General features: G+C 45.1%; 1 protein-coding gene across 1 annotated transcript in view; it reads left to right on the top strand.

The window, feature by feature from the left end:
- The window catches only part of LOC138452894 (nephrocan-like), a 38,808-nt gene extending 19,735 nt beyond the window's left edge, over nt 1–19,073 (top strand). The window contains exon 3 of the mRNA XM_069605238.1: nt 17,243–19,073. Coding sequence (XP_069461339.1) covers nt 17,243–17,693 — 451 coding nt within the window. The 3' untranslated portion in view covers nt 17,694–19,073. The remainder of the gene's footprint in view (nt 1–17,242) is intronic.
- Nucleotides 19,074–19,443: the final 370 nt, after the last annotated feature.

The raw sequence follows: 19,443 nt of genomic DNA, 5'->3' as shown, positions 1-19,443 counted from the left end.
AGGAGGCTCTAGTGGGTCTGTTAGATTAAGATTTAATGATTTTGTTGGATAGGTATTTTGCGGTGTTGTGGGCCAGACATTTATGTGTAAGGGTAAGAGTTTTGAATTTAATTCAACCCTGATGGGGAGCCAATGGGCATTCTTTCTGGCTGCGGAAATAGAGCCTCTTTTGGGATGTGCAGTGCAGCTCTAAGGGCATTGTTTTCAATGACTTGAAGTTTTTGTATATTGCGTATAGTGGTTCCAGGGAAGAGTGAATTGCAATAGTCTAATCTGGAGACAATGAGGGCTCTGTGGAGCGTGAGGCAGCTACAAATGGATATGAATGTTCTGCCTGCATTGATGATCTTGGTTGTGTAGGCCGCTGCTGATGCAATGGCATTGACCTGCCTAGTTAGCATGAGGGTAGAGTCGAGAAAGACTCCCAGTGTTTTGACTTCTTTGGAGACTGCGATGGAGTTGCCGCCAACAGTGAAAGATGAGTAAGCACCGTCAAGGTTGTTTAGGAGCTTTTGTGAACTGATAAGCAACAGCTCAGTCTTTTTGTCATTCAGACATAAGGAGTGCATGGCCATCCATGCTTGGATACTCTGATAGACAGTGTTCAGTAAGTTAGTGTCAGTGTCATAGTTGCCTGATAAGGGCAAGAGGATCTGGGTATCATCAGCATAGTTAGTATACAAGATACCCTTTGAGTCTAGGAGGTCGAATAGTGGCTTTGTGAAGCTATTGTAGCACATGGGTGAGACACATGAGCCTTGGGGGACCCTGCATTTGACTGGGGCAGGTGGGGCAGATGCCGTAGATGAGAAGACCCTCATGTTTCTGTATGCAAGGAAAAATTTCGATCCAGGACATGGCTTTTGAGGAGAAGTGGGCAGCCGCGGTGAGGTGATGACAAAGGAGTTTGTGATCTACCAAGTCGAAGACTACCGAGAGATCAAGCAGTAAGAGGAGGGCTAGTTTGCCCCAGTCTTTGGTTTCGTCCATCTGTATTTTGAGATCAAGGAGAGCTGATTCAGTTCCATGGCCTGGACGGAAGCCAGATTGGAGCGGTCATAGGAGATTGTGAGTTTCTAGATAGTTTTGTATTTGTACATACGCTGCTCAATCCAGGATTTTAAGGAGAAAAGAGACGTTAGTGGTAGGATGATAGTTGGTTGGTATACATATGTTGAGTGTTGGCTTCTTAAGGAGAGGGAGAACCCATGCATCTTTAAGGTTGGTAGGTACTGTGCCAGTGGTGAATGATGTGTTGATCAAGGATGCGTTGAAGGAGGCTAGTTCATTGGCACGTTTTTTGATGACAATGTCTGGACAGATGTCGCCTTGGTATCTGGAGGGTTTTAGCCCTTCAATGATTTTAATTATTTCTACATTAGAGACTTTGGAGAATTTGAATGGTTGGGTGGGGTTGAGTGGACATAGGGCACTGGGGTTTGTTCTGAAGGTATTCTATTGGAGATGATATTTTTTTTTGTTGCTAGGATCTTTCTTTGGAGTAATGTGCTTTTGTCTAGCAGTCCGCTTTGGATATTAGTACACCAGATGACATCTTTGGTGCAGGTGTCAGGAGGGGCTAATGGTGACTCGAGCTTGCGCAGTATGGGAAATAACTCTCTTGTTCCGGATTGGGCTTTCAATATCCTCCTTTGATGAGGTATGGCCTGTTTGTAAGTTGTAGCTTGGAAAAGAGGACTTTGTTGACATCTATAGGCTCTTTTTTCCAGTTTTTCTCTGCAGCTCGTTTGGTGCCACACATGGATTTGAGCAATGAGGTGAACCATGTGTTCACATGAGCTGGTGGTTTAGGTTTCCGTAGGGCCAGGGGCACCATATTGTTGATGGGTTGGAGGAGCGAGTTGTTATAGAGGTTGACCTTGCTAGAGGTGTTGGTGAGGTGGGGTTGGGGGGGAGTGAGTAGTGGGAGGATGTTAGCGTGAGTGATGTTACCAGTTTTTCTCATGCGGATGGCAGCAAGCGCCTGGGTGACTTGCATTGGTGGGTTGCTCACTGGGATTGCTCTCAGGAATCAGAGAGGTACAGACCTGGTCGATGTCCTTAGACCCGCCTCCTCCTCCTCCTCACCTGTATTGGTGTCTTCAGAAGAGTCTTCAGAAGAGATCACCCTTCTCTCTCTCCATGAGGTGTCTGTTTTTTTTGTAGACCTGAGAACGAGCCCTACTTGAGGCCACCCTGCCAGATTGCAAGCGGCTCGGCAGTGTGACCTCCAGGGGGCTCGCCCCGAAAACCAGGGAAAAGTGTAGCTAAAAAGAGAGAAGGTGGAATATGTCAGTCACTGGAGATGAATCGAAGCTTGCTTGCAGACATAGACTTCAAATCCCAGAAGGCACCAGAAAGCTCCACTATCCAGTACGTGTGCTTGACAGGTGGGTAAGGCAGTCCGTATGCAGCATGCAACCAATGTAGGAAGCACGGAAGAGAAAGGACAAGCAGGGAGCTCAATCGGAGGGCATGTCCGGTGAGAGTCAGCACAGAGAGAGTGTTGTATAAAGGACTAATGCTTTATGATTTGTTGTTGCTATGTGTCTCTGCCATTGCTATGTTTATGGCAAGCTATCTGTGATTCCAGAATAGATTCCTTGTTCCTGTGCCATTCTGGAATGATAAGACATCAATATGTTTATGCTTGAGTTTAGTCAGTTGTACCCTGGATGCTGACTGTGTTGAGGGTCTTATAGTATACTGCTTAAGACAGAGCAAATAAACTGCTTTCTACTTACCATGTCTGGCGGCTTCTTTACAATGGCGACGAGGATGGGATTGAGGATGAATCCCTGTTGAAGCCAAGACCCCCAACTGCGTCTGGTAGTGGTGCTGGTGAGGAACAGTCAGGAGCGGTCAGTGGGACCCGACATCCAGGAGGAGCTTTCCCTGATCTTGCGGATTAGCTCAAGTCCCCAGATGCCAGGAGTGCCTGTCTGAGGGAGATTAATTTTGCCGTGCGGTGCCCAGAAGAGGCCCCGTGGTAGCCCCCAAATGTGTTCCTGGAGCGGGGATGCCAGTTCCAAGAGCCTCGTGAAAGCCCGCAAATTGGTTCCTGGAGCGGTGTTGCCGGTTCCCACGTCGATCGCATGCTGGTGGTGAACAGAATCCGAGGCTGCAGGTATTGCGTGAGGATATCGATCTCCATTTCCTCGACTCCCAGCTGATCTGTGCCTAAGCAGCGGTATTCTGGCGTGTTCTGCCCGCCATCCGCTTTTCTCCTTGCTCGTCAGTAGCGGCGAGCGAAGGGTTACTTGCAGGCGGCGCTGCAGTCCCGTGACCCCAAACGAAGGAGTTTCGGGCTGTACGCACCCATCACGGGACCTGCTACGCTGGTTGTGGCGTCAGCTGTAGCAACGCGGAAACGAAGATCCGCGTTCGTCGGATACGCGACTGCCTGAATGTGGATGTGGCGCCAGCAGTTGACAAGAGCGTAGTAAAGGAAAATAGCGAAGTCTCACCCAGGGCCCCCTGTGGGAAGGCGAGCGAGTGATTATTGCCCAGGGGCAACACAGGTGAGGGAGTGTGCATTCCCTGTGTGAGGAAGTGTGAGTTTCCTGACTTTTGGAGGAAGATTTACATGTTTGCTGGGAAAGATTAGATCCACAAAGGAATCGATAATGGAAAGTTTCCTTAATTGGGAGTGTTAAGGTTCACAGTGACATTAAACTGTCCTCCACGAGTTACTGTTTAACATTTGGATGTTGGTACTGTGAGTGCATTTCATTGATGTTCTAGTCTGCATTCCAGTCCTGGTGGAAGTCACTGGTGTTCACAGTCTGCTAAAAGCAAAAGACAGACATGGCTTTGTCTGGAGTACCCGGTCCTCAAGTGTTTATGCCCACACCAGGTCCGCCAAAAATCAAGTGGGTCCCTTGGAAGAAAGGCTTTCTTCATTATGTTAAGGCCACATGTGGAAATGGAATGTCTGTAGAACGCAAAGTAGCGATGTTAATGTATTTTTTGGGCTATGAAGGTCAGAGGATATATGACACACTTCCCGATATTGCTGAGTTGGATTTGGAAGAGGTGACACATTTTTTTGATCTAGCTTTAATCAAACTTGATAAGCAGTTTATTTGCTCTGTCTTAAGCAGTATACTATAAGACCCCCAACACAGTCAGCATCAAGGGTACAACTGACTAAACTCAAGCATAAACATATTGATGTCTTATTCCAGAATGGCACAGGAACAAGTAATCTATTCTGGAATCACAGATAGCTACTATAGCTATAGTTATAGTATACTGCTTAAGACAGAGCAAATAAACTGCTTTCTACTTACCATGTCTGGCGGCTTCTTTACAGACAGGAGAGGCAGCAAGGAGGAATTCCGGAAAGACAGCAATACAATATTGGCAGATACGGGAGCTGTGCCGGAGCCGGAAAAAGGGAGGAAGAAAGGTAGGCAGAAAGTGGGGAACTGGAACCGGGAGGGAAAGAAAAGGAGCGAGGAGGAACTTTCAAAAGTGGAAGAACGCAGAGATACACAGCGTGTTAACCCACAGTAGGCGACGGGTTGCAACGCACCGGAATCCAGGATAGACGTACAATTATACGCGTCCATAGTGCGTCCGAAACATTAGACCGCTGCAGACCGCTGTAGCACTCTATCGCCGGTTAGTCCCTTCTCCATTTCCACCATAGTTTCCATGATGGGCCAGTCATGACAGTATGACCCCTTCTCATGGGTACCCCTCCCAGCTTCCCCGGATGATTACGGTGGAATTGATGCAGAAGTCTTGGTGCCCTGAGATTCCTCGCTGGCTCCCATGATGTTTCTGTCCAAGGATACCCTTTCCAAAGAATGAGGTATCGAGCCACTCCATGTTTGTATCTGGAGTCTAAGATACGGGACACTTTGTACTCACAAGTGTCGTTGGAACTTGAGATCTTCTTCTTGATCTGTCTTGAATGTGGGTCGGGTTTGTATTCTTTAAGTAGGGAAGCATGAAATACAGGGTGTACTCTTCGTAGGGAAGAGGGTAAGATCAACCTGAAAGCCACCGGATTGATCTGTCAGTCGATACAAAAGGGTCCAATGTATCTAGGAGAGAACTTTCCCGGACAAACCCACTTAGGCAGATATTTGGTTGACAGCCAAACCTTATCTCCAGCCTACCATTTTGGGTTTGACCTTCTGTTCTTGTCAGCCCATTTCTTATAGTCTTGATGACTGGTCTGACAGGGTTTCCTGGGCCCTCCTGCGGATCTGTTTTAAGGAGTTCAGCAAGTGATCTATGGTAGATACATTAGTAGGCTGTATTTCAGCTAAGGGCAGATGTCTGGGATCGTACCCGTAAGTACATTTAAATGGGCTCATGCCAATAGCTGAGTGGAGCTTGTTGTTACAAGAGAATTCAGCCACCGGTAAGAGCTGGTACCAGTCATCTTGTGTTTGATTGCAGAAACAACAGATATATTATTCAAGAGTAGCGTTAAGTCTTTCGGTTTGTCCCTTACTCTCAGGATGAAAACAGGATGACAATGCTCTTTGGATTTGTAACTGTTTACATAATGAAGTCCAAAACTTAGACGTGAACTGAGTACCTCTATCAGATACAATGGTAAGTGGTAAGCCGTGCAGTCTTACTATGTCTATAAGGAAAGTATTGGCTGTTATGGTAGCCGATGGAGTGCCCTTCAGAGGAGAAAAATGTGCCAGTTTACTGAATGAATCAATTATCACCATAATTACTGTGCACCCTTCAGATTTGGGCAAATCCACAATAAAATCCATGGATATATGTTGCCAAGGTCCAGCAGGAGGATTTTCTCGTTGGAGAAGTCCCAACGGTCTTTTTGTACTGTATTTATTTTGGGCACAATTGGACAAGAAGAGACATATCTCAGGGTATCCTTAGCCATGTTTGCCCACCAAAAATGACATTTCAGCAGCTCCAGAGTGGCTGTTCGGCCTTTGTGCCCAGCAGTAGGTATATTGTGACACCAAGTAAGGGCTTGAGATCGAAGGGCTGGAGTTGGGAAATACAGCAAATCCTCTTTAAACAGGAATTCACCACTCTGTGTTAGAGACAAAACTTGTGACTCAGATAATTCCTTCTGTGCTTCTAATATTTGTTGCAGAAAAGTGTTAATGGCCCCTATGAATTTCTTCCCTTGCAACAAGGATTCCTGACCAACATACTTCCCGGATTCCTCTCCATAGCTCTGTGAAAGGGCATCTGCTAAATGGTTCTCCTTCCCAGGGAGGTAGGTCAGTTCGAAATAGAATTGGGAGAAGAAATACACCTATCTTGCGTGACCGGAGTTTCTGCATTCCATCTATTGTAGTATACTTAGGTTTCTATGATCTGTACAAACTTGAAAGGGAAACCTGGCTCCCTGTAGTAGATGCCTCCACTCTTCGCAGGCTTGTCTAATAACCAACAACTCCTTCTCGATTACTGAATAGTTCTTCTCACTGCTGGTAAGGGTTCTCGAGTAATAGGCTTTTGGATGTTCCAGCAGGTCTTCCTTCCTTTGTAGAAGTGCGGCTCCGATGACACCGTAGGAGGCATCCGTTTCCATGATGAAGTGTAGGGTTTGATCAGGTTGTCTAAGGATCGGGGCGGTAGTAAAGACCTTCTTAAGGTGTTTGAAGGCGAGATCAGCTCCTCTTGATTCCAGTCGAATCTTGCCCCTTTTTTCAACAGAGCCGTGATGGGCAATACTATGTTAGAGAATCCGATGATGAATTCGCGATAAAATTAGCTAAGCCTAAAAACCTTTGAATTTCCTTCACTCAAGTGGGAGTGGGCCAGTTTGTAATGGCCGCAGTCTTGTTAGGGTCCATCTCTAGCTGATTCTCGGACAGAATAAAGCCCAAATAGGGAACAGAGGAGACTTCGAACAGGCATTTTTCTGGCTTAGCTAAGAAATGGTGTTGACAGAGTCTTTTTAGGACTTCCCTAATATGTTGTCGATGCTGGTCCAGTGTCTTAGAAAAGACTAAGATATCGTCCAAATATACCACTACAGAAGTGAATAGAAGATCACAAAACACCTTGTCCATGAATCTCTGGAATTGGGCTGGCGCGTTCACCAAGCCGAATGGCATCACCTTGTACTCATAGTGGCCTAGAGGAGTACAAAAGGCAGGCTTCCATTCGTCTCCTCTTTGTATCCGTAGTAAGTGATAGGCCCCTCTGAGATCCAATTTGGTGAACCATTTTGCTCCTTGTACTGCCCCCATGATATCTTTTATTAGGGGCATAGGGTATCTATCTCTGATGGTTAGTCTATTAAGGCCTCTGAAGTCGATACAGGGTCGAAGTTCTGTGGTTCCCTTTTTTGGGATAAATAAGAGGGATGCCCCGGCCGAAGAAGAAGATTCTTGTATCAGTCTGTTCTGAAGATTGGTAGCTAGATATTCCATTAAGGTTTCTTTCTCAGGTAGCGACAGTGGGAGCATTCTACCAAAAGGAACCACGGCTTCAGGTATGAGGTCTATCTTACGGTCTTCTTGTCGATGCGGCGGTAAAGGTCTAGGCATAACGTCAGCAAACCCATCTTTAAACTCTTGATAAGATGAAGGTATCGAGTTAATACTCCTTGTTGATACAGAGGTTCCTTTGTGGATTTGCTTTTCTTCTTGTAATAGACAAGATTGGATACAACGGTCTGAACGAAACTCCACTGTGTTGGAATTCCAGTCGATGCCAGGGTTATGCTTCCTCAGCCATGGGATTCCCAAAATCACTGGGAAGTGGGCTGCTCTTATTAAGTCAAAAGCTATTTTTTCGCGGTGGGTCTTCATCTTGACCGTAACTTCTTGAGTCTCTTGTTTCATTAGACCTAAAGACAGTGGGGTACCGTCCACTCCTTCTACTGGTATTGGTTGAAGCTTGTCTCTTCTCGGGATAATGTGGTCCCTTGCCCATTGGTCGTCCATAAAATTCCCTGCCACTCCACAATCCAGCATGGCGAGACATTCAACTACATGGTTATTATTCCATTCAATGATTACCTTGAGTACCATTAACTGATGAGAAGGATCCAGAGCTGCAGGTGGGTTTGTCACACAGGGATTAGCCATTGAAACCCCTTCCTCTTCCCTGTTTAAGGTCGGGGTCTTTCGTTTCCCGACCTCCTTTGGGGGTACTTCGGGACAATCCCGTAGGAGATGTTTTTCTGAGCCGCAATACAAACAAAGGCTCAAATCCATCTGTCGTTTTCTTTCCGCCGCAGTCAAAGGACCTCTGGCCGTTCCAATTTGCATAGGTCGTTCAGTCTGAGGTGCGAACCTTTCAGATGTTACAGGTGGGCAAGGGGGAGGTGTATGTGGGGTAAATGACTTAGGTTTCCTTCTTTCCGCTCGTCGTTCTGCAAGACAGTACTCAATCTGTAATGCTAAGGATACCAATTCCTGAAATGACGCAGGTCTGGCAACCCTGGACAATTCGTCTTTTATTTCATTGTGCAAACCCCTTCTAAATAGCGTTTGTTTTGCCGAATCCGGCCATCCGGTCTCCTGGGCAATCTGCTGGAAGTTGGAGACGTAAGTTTGTACATCCAAAGGTCCCTGTTTTGTGTCCAAGAGGCTCTCATAAGATGTATATAACACCTCTGGTCTCTCAAACCTGTTACGAAATTGCTGTACGAAGGATTCGTAATCATTTAAGGCTGGGTCGGAGTTGGTAACCAGTGGAGTCGCCCAGGCAAGGGCATTGCCCACTAGATTCGAGATAATGAACCCGACCTTGGTCCTGTCTGAATCAAACATCCTTGGGCTGAAGGCGTAGTACACCAAACATGCATCAAGGAATACCTTTAGACTTTTTGGGCTTCCGTCCGTCATATTTACCACAAGGTAACGTTATTGATGGGAGGTCCCCACGATTTTCCTCTCTTTGTAAGACCTGCTGTCTCAAAGCAGCGTTATCTGTCTTGAGAGCATTGTTCTCTGTCTTCATTGTCTGTAGTTCTGCTGTAATACCTTGTATGGCATTCATCAGTTCTTGATATTGTTCTAGACTGGCCATCTTTGGGTGTCGCAAACTCTCAGAAATCAGAGGGGTACAGACCTGATCAATGTCCTTAGACCCCGCTTCCTCCTCCTCCTCACCTGTATTGGTGTCTTCAGAAGAGTCTTCGGAAGAGATCACCCTTCTCTCTCTCCACGAGGTGTCTGGCTTTTTTTGTAGACCTGAGAACGAGCCCTACTCAAGGCCACCCTGCCGGATTGCAAGTGGCTCAGCAGTGTGACCCCCCAGGGGGCTCGCCCCAAAAACCAGGGAAAAGCGTAGCTAAAAAACCCTGGAGAAGGTGGAATATGCCAGTCACTGGAGATGAATTGAAGCTTGCTTGCAGATGTAGACTTCAAATCCCAGAAGGCACCAGAAAGCTCCACTATTCAGTACGCGTACTTGACAGGTGGGTAAGGCAGTCCGTATGCAGTAGCAAACAATGTAGGAAGCACAGAAGGGAAAGGACAAGCAGGGAGCTCAATCGGAGGGCATGACCGGTGAGAGTCAGCACAGAGACAGGGGAGGCAGCAAGGAGGAATTCCGGAAAGACAGCAATACAATACTGGCAGATATGGGAGCCGCGCCGGAGCCGGCAAAAGGGAGGAAGAAAGGTAGGCAGAAAGTGGGGAACTGGAACCGGAAGCGAAAGAAAAGGAGTGAGGAGGAACTTACAAAAGTGGAAGGACGCAGAGATACACAGCGTGTTAACCCACAGTAGGCGACTGGTTGCAACGCACCGGAATCCAGGATGGACGTACAATTATACGCGTCCATAGTGCATCCAAAACACCAGACCGCTGTAGCACTCTATCGCCGGTTAGTCCCTTCTCCATTTCCACCATAGTTTCCATGACGGGCGCTTCATGACAATTGCGAATGTGATCACGTTATGATCTGACCAAGGGCATGACTGAATTGCAAGGATCTTGATATTGCTGTTGCATTCTGCAATCCAATCTAAGGTACAACCTTTGTTGTGGGTAGGTTCAAGGATATGTTGGGAGAATCCAAATGTTTCTAACGATTTGGTTAGTGAGAGAGCATGGGCATCTGTGGGGTCATTAAGGCCTAGGTTAAAGCCACCTAGGAGGGTGATTTTTGTGAGAGACTTAGACTCTAGGGTGAGGAGTTGTAGGAGGTCTTCTTCGAAGGAGAGTATTGGTTCAGGGGGTCTGTAGAAGAGGTGAAGATTTAGAGTGCATGTGTGGGATAGGGTAAGTTTGATAGAGAGGGCTTTGCCCGATTTTCGCATTGAGCAACTAGTTTCTGTGATGGTCAATGCTTCTTTCAGGATGATGGCTACGCCCTGACCTTTCGCTAAAGGTTTGTCTTTCCTGTAGATAGTGTAATTGTCAGGGATAGCTAGAGAGAGTGAAGGGCCTGCGGTGGGGTGTAGCCAGGTTTCTGTGATGGCTAGAAAGTCTAGATGGTTGGCCGATATGAGGTTGGCAATGTCCAGTGCATGAGCAGGAAGCAATCTAGCATTGACTAGACCTGCTAAGAGGTCTGCAGTGGTGTTAGTGTTGGAGCTACATGTGCTGGGTGTTGTGGAGGTAAGGGAGTCTCATCAGTGGCGATGTTGGGAGTAAAGTAGTTCTCAAGGCTAATGGAAGTAGTGTGCCTTGCAGGGGTGGCAGGTTTGACTGTGGTGCCAGTTACAGAGCTAGCAGTGTTATGTGCAGGGTAAACATGATTGTCAATAGAGTCCATTACAATGCTAACAGTGGTGTGCACAGGGTAAGCATGATTGACAATAGTGTCTGTTACAATGCTAGCAGTAGTATGCACAAGGTAAACATGGTTGGCAATAGTGTCCATTATAGAGCTAACAAGGGTATGCACAGGGTAAAGATGATTGGCAATAGAGTCAGTTACAGTGCTAGCAGTAGTATGTGCAGGGTAAACATGATTGGCAATAGAGTCCGTTACAGTGCTAGCAGTAGTATGCGCAGGGTAAACATCTTTGGAAATAGTGTTTGTAACTGAGCTAACAGGGGTATGCACAGCGTCAACATGATTGGCAATTGATGCTGTTACAGTGCTAGCAGTAGTATGTACAGGGTAAACATGATTGGCCATAGTGTCCATTACAGTGCTAACAGGGGTATGCACAGGGTGAACATGATTTGCAATAGGGTCTGTTATAGTGCTAACCGTGGTATGCACAAGGTATGCATGAATGGCAATAGTGTCCGTTATAGTGTTAACAGTGTTATCCACAAGGGAAACAAGATTCACAGTAGTACAGGTTTTGGCGGGTATAGTACTGCTCGGTTTCAGCATGGGGGTTTCAGCATCCAAGCTGTTGCCTTTGATTGTAGTGCAGATCGCAGAGAGGTCTAGGAGGAAGGTTAGGACCTGCGTATTTTGGTAATTCAGGCACTTGTGAGGCCCTGTTGGTAGTGAACGCATGTGTTTGGTGCTCAGTGGTGCTATTGGCTTGCATGTTGGCCGCAGGGTGAGGGCATAGTGAGGTAGGTGAAAGCCAAGGCTGGGGAAATGGGTGAGGAGGTAGTTTGTTGAGGGGCTTGGTGGAGTGGGATCCGATCCGCATATTTCTCCTGTTGGTGGATAAGGAGGCCGTGGGACCCACATTATGTCTTGTGATACAGAAAGACAGGCGTTTGTTGCACGTTTCCGGCGTGCATGAGAGGATGAGTTTGTACAGAGGCATGTAGGGTGTGCGGGTGTTTGGTAGGTGGGTGCACACCAGGTTGCTGGGGGTAGGAAGGTTGAAGGTGGGATATTCGTGTGGTCGGGCAGCTCCAAAAACATGCCAATGCGTCTCAAGTGGGACCGGGAGAGAGGGTGATTGCGCAGGCGTCCTGGTTCTTGGTATTGCTGGTGGGAGCTGTTGGGGTGTTGCCGGGGGGATAGAGTAGGGGGTTTGCCATGGGGCCAATGAAGGTCGGGCAAGATGAGGCAGGAGTTGGAAAGACCGGGATGTGGGATGGTTTTCAAGGGTAGTCACGCTTGTGTGGAAGGGTGGCCAATGGAGCTGGTGAGGTGGACAAAATCAGGCACTTACCGTCATTGCAGGAGACCAGCTCCAGGCGTGAACCGAACTGTGTGGGGCTGGTGGGTGTTCAAACACCGCAGCTGCTGGAGCTGGATCCTTTAACCATGGGACATAGATTGCAGCTGGAGGCGATTTGCCGCTGTGCCGCTTCTCTGGGCTGCGCCATTACATGCGGTGCAGAGTGGTCTCGGCAGAGACATTGTGGCACAGCTCCCTCGGCCTTAGATGGTGGTCTTGTGGGGTGGCCAGCTTTGCATGCCGGCTAGGAGCCGGAGAAACATAGGGTGTATGCATCAGCCAATCGGGTTAGAGGATTGAATGCCACAGTGGCAGCCATCTTACTGGTGGCGGAATCAGGATCAGAGCATGCAGGCCCATGGGTCGGCCTCAGTTGCTGTGGTGTTGCAGGGGTCTCGGCCAGATACTGTGGCACAGCTCCCTCGGCCTTAGGTGGTGGCCTTGAAGACCTTCCAAAAGTAGAGCGTCTCTTGAGTGGCATGATGATGATTGAATTACAGGTTTTTCGTCACTGGGGATGTGCACTTCTTGTGTTTCGATAAGACTACTTTCTCAGATGTTCCTGTAATAATTTTCCCAGATTACTTGAACTAATGTTTTGTGCATTTTTTGCTTTTATCATGGTTGTTTGTCAAGCAAAATAGCCATAGTATTTTTTAAAGCAAAATAAGCATCAATGCTACTTTCATCCACAAAGGGCTCCAACTCAGCAACTTTAAATTAAGCAAAATAAGCTTTTGTTTGGTTTTCTCCACCTGGGGCACCACTTTTACAACTTTAAACCACACCATTAGATTCCTCTTGAAATTTTAACTCTGTTAGACCGCTTTGAAGACTTCTAGATAGTATAGCAGACAAACAGACACACTTAAAAAATATATATTAGTTTTAACCAAGTAGCAAAGGAGTACCTTGCAATATAGAGAAGGGGAGCAGAAGGCAGACTTCCACTTCCATTATAAGGTTATGGAACTCTTTGTTGACTTGCAAAACCCTTTTACTCACAGTATGGAACATCATATTGCTTGTAATGCATCTTCCCCCAAACTCATCCCCCGTTCTAATATTTGGGGTCATGTGCCATCTACCGCTACATAGCTTAGGGTAGCATGTCTAGTGGATACATTTGGAATCATACTCCAACTGGGCAGCTTTTGGTCTCAGTGAGGTGTTTTTAACTCTCTGTGCCATCTCCCACAGGACTCAACTGTTAGAGGTAATTTCAAGCTACTTCTGACACCAGAAGCGTTCTGATATGAAAGAACACAATGCTGGAGTCTATGCAAATATTACAGCTCGCCAATGTATTAAATTCATATAGCAGTGCCTCGTTTCACTACTGTGTGTCTTTTTATCTTTCATTAGAACCTTGGGTTGGTCTGGTCTCCTGTTTCTAATGTGTAAGCAGGAGCCACAACGAGAATGTTTGGCATCTGCCCTATGGCCTGGAATTGCTTAGGGTTATTTGAAGGGTCAAATGTGCACCACGCCCAGGAAGCATCATCCTGTCTTAGAGTGTCCAACCATAAAGGTGTATACAAACTTTGGGGTTTACCCTGGAGGAACTGTTGACGCAGGAGCAAACCGATACCTTCTTAAATCCTATACAACAAATAAAGAACTTGCAAAGACCAATGGATACTACATTAGGGACACAAAGGCTATCTGGAACTGGAGATGAATAGGCATGGCTGGAAGGAGCCAAAGAAATGTTTAAGAAGGTTAAACAAAGTCAGCAGTACCTTTGAAACAAGTTACGTGAACATAACATCATGCAACATCTGTGGTCTCCATAAGGTAATAGATACCACCTCGATGCCCTTTAAAGACGAAAATATTGTGATCCCACAAGAAAAAATGGCATTGGAAGACTTTGAGTTGTCAGGATTTATAACATATTGTAAACATGCTACACAGGGTAGCCAAGGTAGACGAAAAGGGGGCCTAGCAGTGGCTGTCGACCTAGGATGGGACTGCAATCACTATGAAGTTAGTGTAGCCTCTCCTGATATATTGGCCATATGCATTAAAACGCATCCCCGATACCAAACCTCCTAATTGTTAACATCTATGGGAAAAAGTCTAACATCCATATGACAAGGCTTCAGAAAACGTTAGTCACACTGTTTGAGAAATGGCTAGGAAAAGAGAGAAACACCAACCTACTATTAACGGGTGATTTTAATGCAGCGTGTGTTTGGCCAAACTGGAAAAAGTACTCCCAGCAAGGAGGAAATACTCAAACAAGAAGTGAGCAATTGGGAGGGCTTTGGAATACTTTTATGGCAGAGAGGGAACTGTGGCCCTGCCCCCGGGGAACAAAACCAAACGGATTGATTTACCATGGAGGAGGGGGGAAAGAACCTCATGGATTGACCACATTTTTTGCATCCGTAGAGTTAAATGGAAATAAGCTAACACAGTGGGAGGAAATGGGGAGCGGTTATCTGCCTCTTAAGTATAAACTAACAATGCAAATGAAAAAGCACCAAACGGAACCCAATCTGGCATATACTGCAGTAGCCAAGGAGAGAAGGGCTATTAAATGAAATGCAAGGATAATGAGGGTGTTTACTGAGATATGGTCCCAGGAAATGGCACGGATGGGGAACATGGATCTTCAACTTACAGTGTGGAATTACAATGTTAAGTTGCAAACATGTTTGGAACTACTATCCTTAAAAGGAAAATGGCAGGTAAGCGACTTACACAAAAATTCCCTTGACAACAGAATTAGGGAATTAAAGAGAATTAAAATGACAGAATTGGTCTCTGCAGGAATACATTCTCCTCAGATATATTATACTGTGAAGAAAAGAGAAAGATCATAACAAGAGAGAACTAAATTTAATCAGAAGAGAAACTAAGATCAGGAGAAACCAGGAATTAGTGGAGACACTGGTTAAAAAAGATGCATGCAAGTTCTGGTCCATTATGCTATGCCCAAAAAAGAATTGATTTAGATAGCAGTGGGTTTCTTATAGAAAAGAAGTGTGCATGGGAATGGAGTGATGTGATATGGGCAATAGATAGAGCGAAGTCCTCCAGGGCCCCAGGTCCAGAAAACATTCCTACGGTCATTATCGAATAAAACTGTGAGATATGGGCTACTCCCCTGTGGAGCTTGTTTCAACACGTCTATTCCTCATAAGAGGTTCCAGAGAGATGGAAACAATCCTTAATTGTCCCAATTTATAAGAAAGGGGACAAACGAAGTCTAGAAAATGTTAGGCCCATTGCTCTGCTAGATTCCTCGAGTAAGATCTTCGGAACACTACTGTTAAGAGATCTTAAAAGAGAGATCACCAAACATCACCTCCTATCTGACTCCCAAATACGCTTCCAAGCGGGGATGGGCACCCCTCTCAACGCCTTCACACTGGCCCACATGAGAGCAGCAGTTAAGAACAATTCTATAGGTACAGTACACATAGCCTCAATCGACATGACCAGTGCATTTGATACAGTTAGTCATGGTCGATAGTGGCTAAAGCTCCAACAAGCAGGGGTTCCTGCTACCTTAGTAAAAATGCTGGCTCTGTTACAAACAAACACTTAGGTAAGAGTCAGTTTGGACAAGGAGGCGGGGGGTCCATGACTGACCTTGTTATGACTAAGGTGGGGCTAAGACAGGGATGTGTTGTTGCTCCCACTCTGTACAATCTGTATATGACAGACACAGCGAAGATTTGGGAGGGAGGAGGGACCAACCCAGTCAGATTAGGTTCAGAAACACTGGACTGTATAGCTTTTGCCGACGATGTAGTGCTGTTTGATCTCACCCATGTGCCCTACAACGTAAATTGTCACTGTTTCACACATACACAGTGGAGAATAATCTCAAAGTAAATGGTTCGAAATCTAGGGTCTGTGTGTTTTCAACAAGGAGAAGTCCAAAAATAATGATATGGCAAGAGGCAGATGAGCGATTGGCGCGAGTATCGGCCCTGACCTATTTGGGTTACGAAGTTGTAAACTCAACATCCAAAATAGGGGGATAAACTATCTAAACGCTAAATACGGCCCGCTACTCGCATTAATGAGGTGGGTATATGCGCAGATGTGTACCTTCTCGCTGACTCTGCTGATTCAGTTTTATCTGATGCAAGTGGAGCTGACAATATTGTACAGGCTAGACATTAATCTAAACGACTTTGGGAAAAATCTAAATATCATTCAAAGTAAACTTTGGAAAGAGACCTTGAGGCTAGCAAAATCAGTGCCTAATGCTGGGATACGGCATGAGTTTGGATTAATTTCAATAGCCACTAGGCCAGCGTGGGGGAAAATGATGGGTTACGCAAAATTATTAAATCCACCGATACACTCCTTGTACGAAAAATGGGGTGAAATTCAAAAACTCGCCTCAGGAGGATCCATTAATACTCTGAAGGCTGAGATGGGCAACTTACTGAATGAAATTGGCTCAGCAAGAGAGGAGCTGATAATAAACCGAGCAAAAGTAAAACAAAAGTGTTTCCAATATGATTGGGGAAAACCTTGGAGGAATTATCACAGTACATCCTTTATAAGGAATATGCAAAACTGGTGTATAGAGGGGTACAGGTTCCGAGATACTTGCTTATCTTCCTGTGTCCAAGAAGGAGGCTATTATATCTCCACTACTGATTAAATCAAATGCATACACTTGAGAGAGTGGGCAGTTGGAAGGGTGGTAAAGAAAATCGAATTTGTAGGTTGTGTGGCAACACAGAGAGGATAGAAACCACTAAACATCTGGTTATGGGTTGTAATGCTTTAAAGGAAGAGTGATAAAAATATCTAGACAGACCACAAGGGAGCAAAGCTTTGTGGGTTAGATTGGTGGGTGGACAAGTGCAGTCTCAATCTAGCACTATGTGACTTCCTATATAAAATCTTGGAGAAGCTAGGAAAGTTAGGAGTTGAAGAAGAAACGCCCGCTTTGGTCCACCCTATACCTGTGTAATTTGATCTGTATACTTTCCCTATTATTGTAATTTTAAGTGTTTATCAAAATGTAAATGAATAGCCACATTTCTTAATTATTTATGCTTACCTTTTCTGTTGTTTAGTAAATTTGTGAAAGAGTCTCATCTGCTTTCTTTTGTAATCAGGTTGGAGTCAAAACATAATAAATAAATAAATAAGGTGTATATGCTGATTGCTCTGATAAAAGATGTTGTCTCGCCTGATTAAAGAGCAAATAATGAATTGGTGAACTAACTTTATTTATATTTTGTTTCTCAGACTTCCAGTCACACTGGCAAGATTGGATTTGAAAGGAAACCATATTGAAGCAATTAGAGAGCAAGAGTTAATGCACCTAAAACAACTACAGGTCTTAAATCTTCGAAACAACAAGATTTCCGCTTTGGACCGCAAGGTGGTGGAGTGTTTGCCTCGTCTCAGGCACCTGTATCTGGATGGCAACCCATGGAACTGCACCTGTGACTTGCTGAAAGTTAAAAAGCTGCTGACTGAGAAAGGAATGGACGTGAAGAGTGGGCAATGTGTCCACCCTGAGGAATGCCAGGGGGAGAGCTGGATGTCTTCAAGGAAGATCCTCCAGCACTGCGAGCAGCCTTACTACTATGCCCCAAGGAAAGGGAAAGAAGACAGGAGGAAAGTGAGCGGCATTGGGCAGGCCATTGTTAGAGCCCAGCTGGAAGACGATGAATATGATTATGAAATTGATTAATCATATACGATCCAGAGTCTCTGTTCAATCGACCATATGTTTACGTAGTTGACCTTATTATAATTTATACATTTTTAGATGGTACATGTTTCCACCTTGCACAATAACGAATTGAACCCTTGTGGTGGCAGCAACTTGCAGCACTTCTAGTGATTCCTCTGAGTCAGTCTATTGCTCAGAATGTTTGCTCACTTAACTGCATTCACTTGTTCACTTACAGTTATTTAGATTGAAGCTCATATCGGCTGCCGCACAATTTTTTTTTTGCATATAATCTTGCGATTTAATGTTAAAAAACATTATTTTTTTAAAATGTCATTTCATAAGAAGTGTGGAAGTAAAATACAAGGGGTAGACAGTGCTAAAATCCTGGCATACAGGGAATCATGACGGATAAACCAGGAAAGAGTTTCTGAAACTGTTCACATATCAAAACCAATTAAACAATCCTACCCTCATATTGCAAGTTGTTAGTAGGTTTTCTAGAACGAGTTATTTGTATAGGTTTATCTCATGTGGGTGTGTTGAAACAAGCATGTACATATGGGTAAGGCTGAAAAAGGGTGAGAGGAATTAGTGTACATTAACAATAATTTGCATTCCATTTCATGACTAAGGCAATAACCAGTGTCCAAAATTGGAACAGAACACACTAACCGTTCAATTGAAAAATTGTGAGGGTTTAAAAATGGAATGGGTGTGCCTACTGGTACAACAAGAGTAGACAGTTGAAATAGCATGCATATCGTGTGGAACTGGTGTTAAGCCAGACCCGATGTAGGCTTCATCCGGAATAGGATTTAAAAGGTGAAGATGTTGATGGTCCGTCAGCCTCATGTCAGGGTTGGATTCTGTTACTCAGTTGTAAACTTCATTGCCATAGTAGGGAATCCAGTAGCAAAGAACTACCCTGATGGGGAATAGGAACTCCCTGGAATGGAGGAGACCAACAGCACATCTTTTAGGTACGGAAGGTCGATAGATTCCCCCTCCTCTGCTGCCCTTTCCTATTCTCTCACAGAGCAAGTTCTGGATACCCCTGGCAGCGGCACAATACGCCACACTCCAGTCAAGCCTTGGTGCTGCTGGACCACTAGGATGGTGGCTGGCACAGTGCAAATATATTTTAACATTACATAGGCAGAGTACAGGAACTCGAACACTGTCCATAAAATAAACTATCATATGAAGTTCCATTTGTCTAATGTGTGCCAGATGTGGGGTGCTTTGTTTAAAAGGGGGTGCATTTTCATGTAAAATGTAATGCCTTTCTTGATTTTGACTTTGCAAATGTTAATCAATAGTTACAAAATTAACTTATAGCACAGGTTTTTCTCTCCTAAAACCAGCACCTGAAAATTGTTAAAAATGTTTTGCGACTAGTGATATCATGTTGTACTTCGAATGACTTGAAATAAATGTTATATAACAGAACATGAGGTGTAGTTTTATAGATTATGGCTCCTTGGCAGTGAACCTTTATTTTACATTTTAAAATTAAATATCCCAAAATAATAAACAGACCACTGGAAAGCAGGACTTGTAGCAGAGCATATTTGAAACAGATATTGGATGTTATGTTGCGTTGGTAGTGCTTGCATAGCACTATTGGGCTACCACAGAGGGGTGGTCTCCTGGCACCAGAGCAGGGGTCTACAACCTGTGTCTCCCCAGCTGTTTTCAACTATAACTCTCTTATCAGACCTAGTCAGCATGGTAAACAGTGAGTGATAACGGGAGTCAAAGTCCC

This window comes from Ambystoma mexicanum, chromosome 4p (assembly GCF_040938575.1).
Source record: "Ambystoma mexicanum isolate Mex_15411 chromosome 4p, UKY_AmexF1_1, whole genome shotgun sequence".
Classification (NCBI taxonomy): Eukaryota; Metazoa; Chordata; class Amphibia; order Caudata; family Ambystomatidae; genus Ambystoma; species Ambystoma mexicanum.
This window is presented reverse-complemented; position numbering and strand designations above follow the sequence as displayed.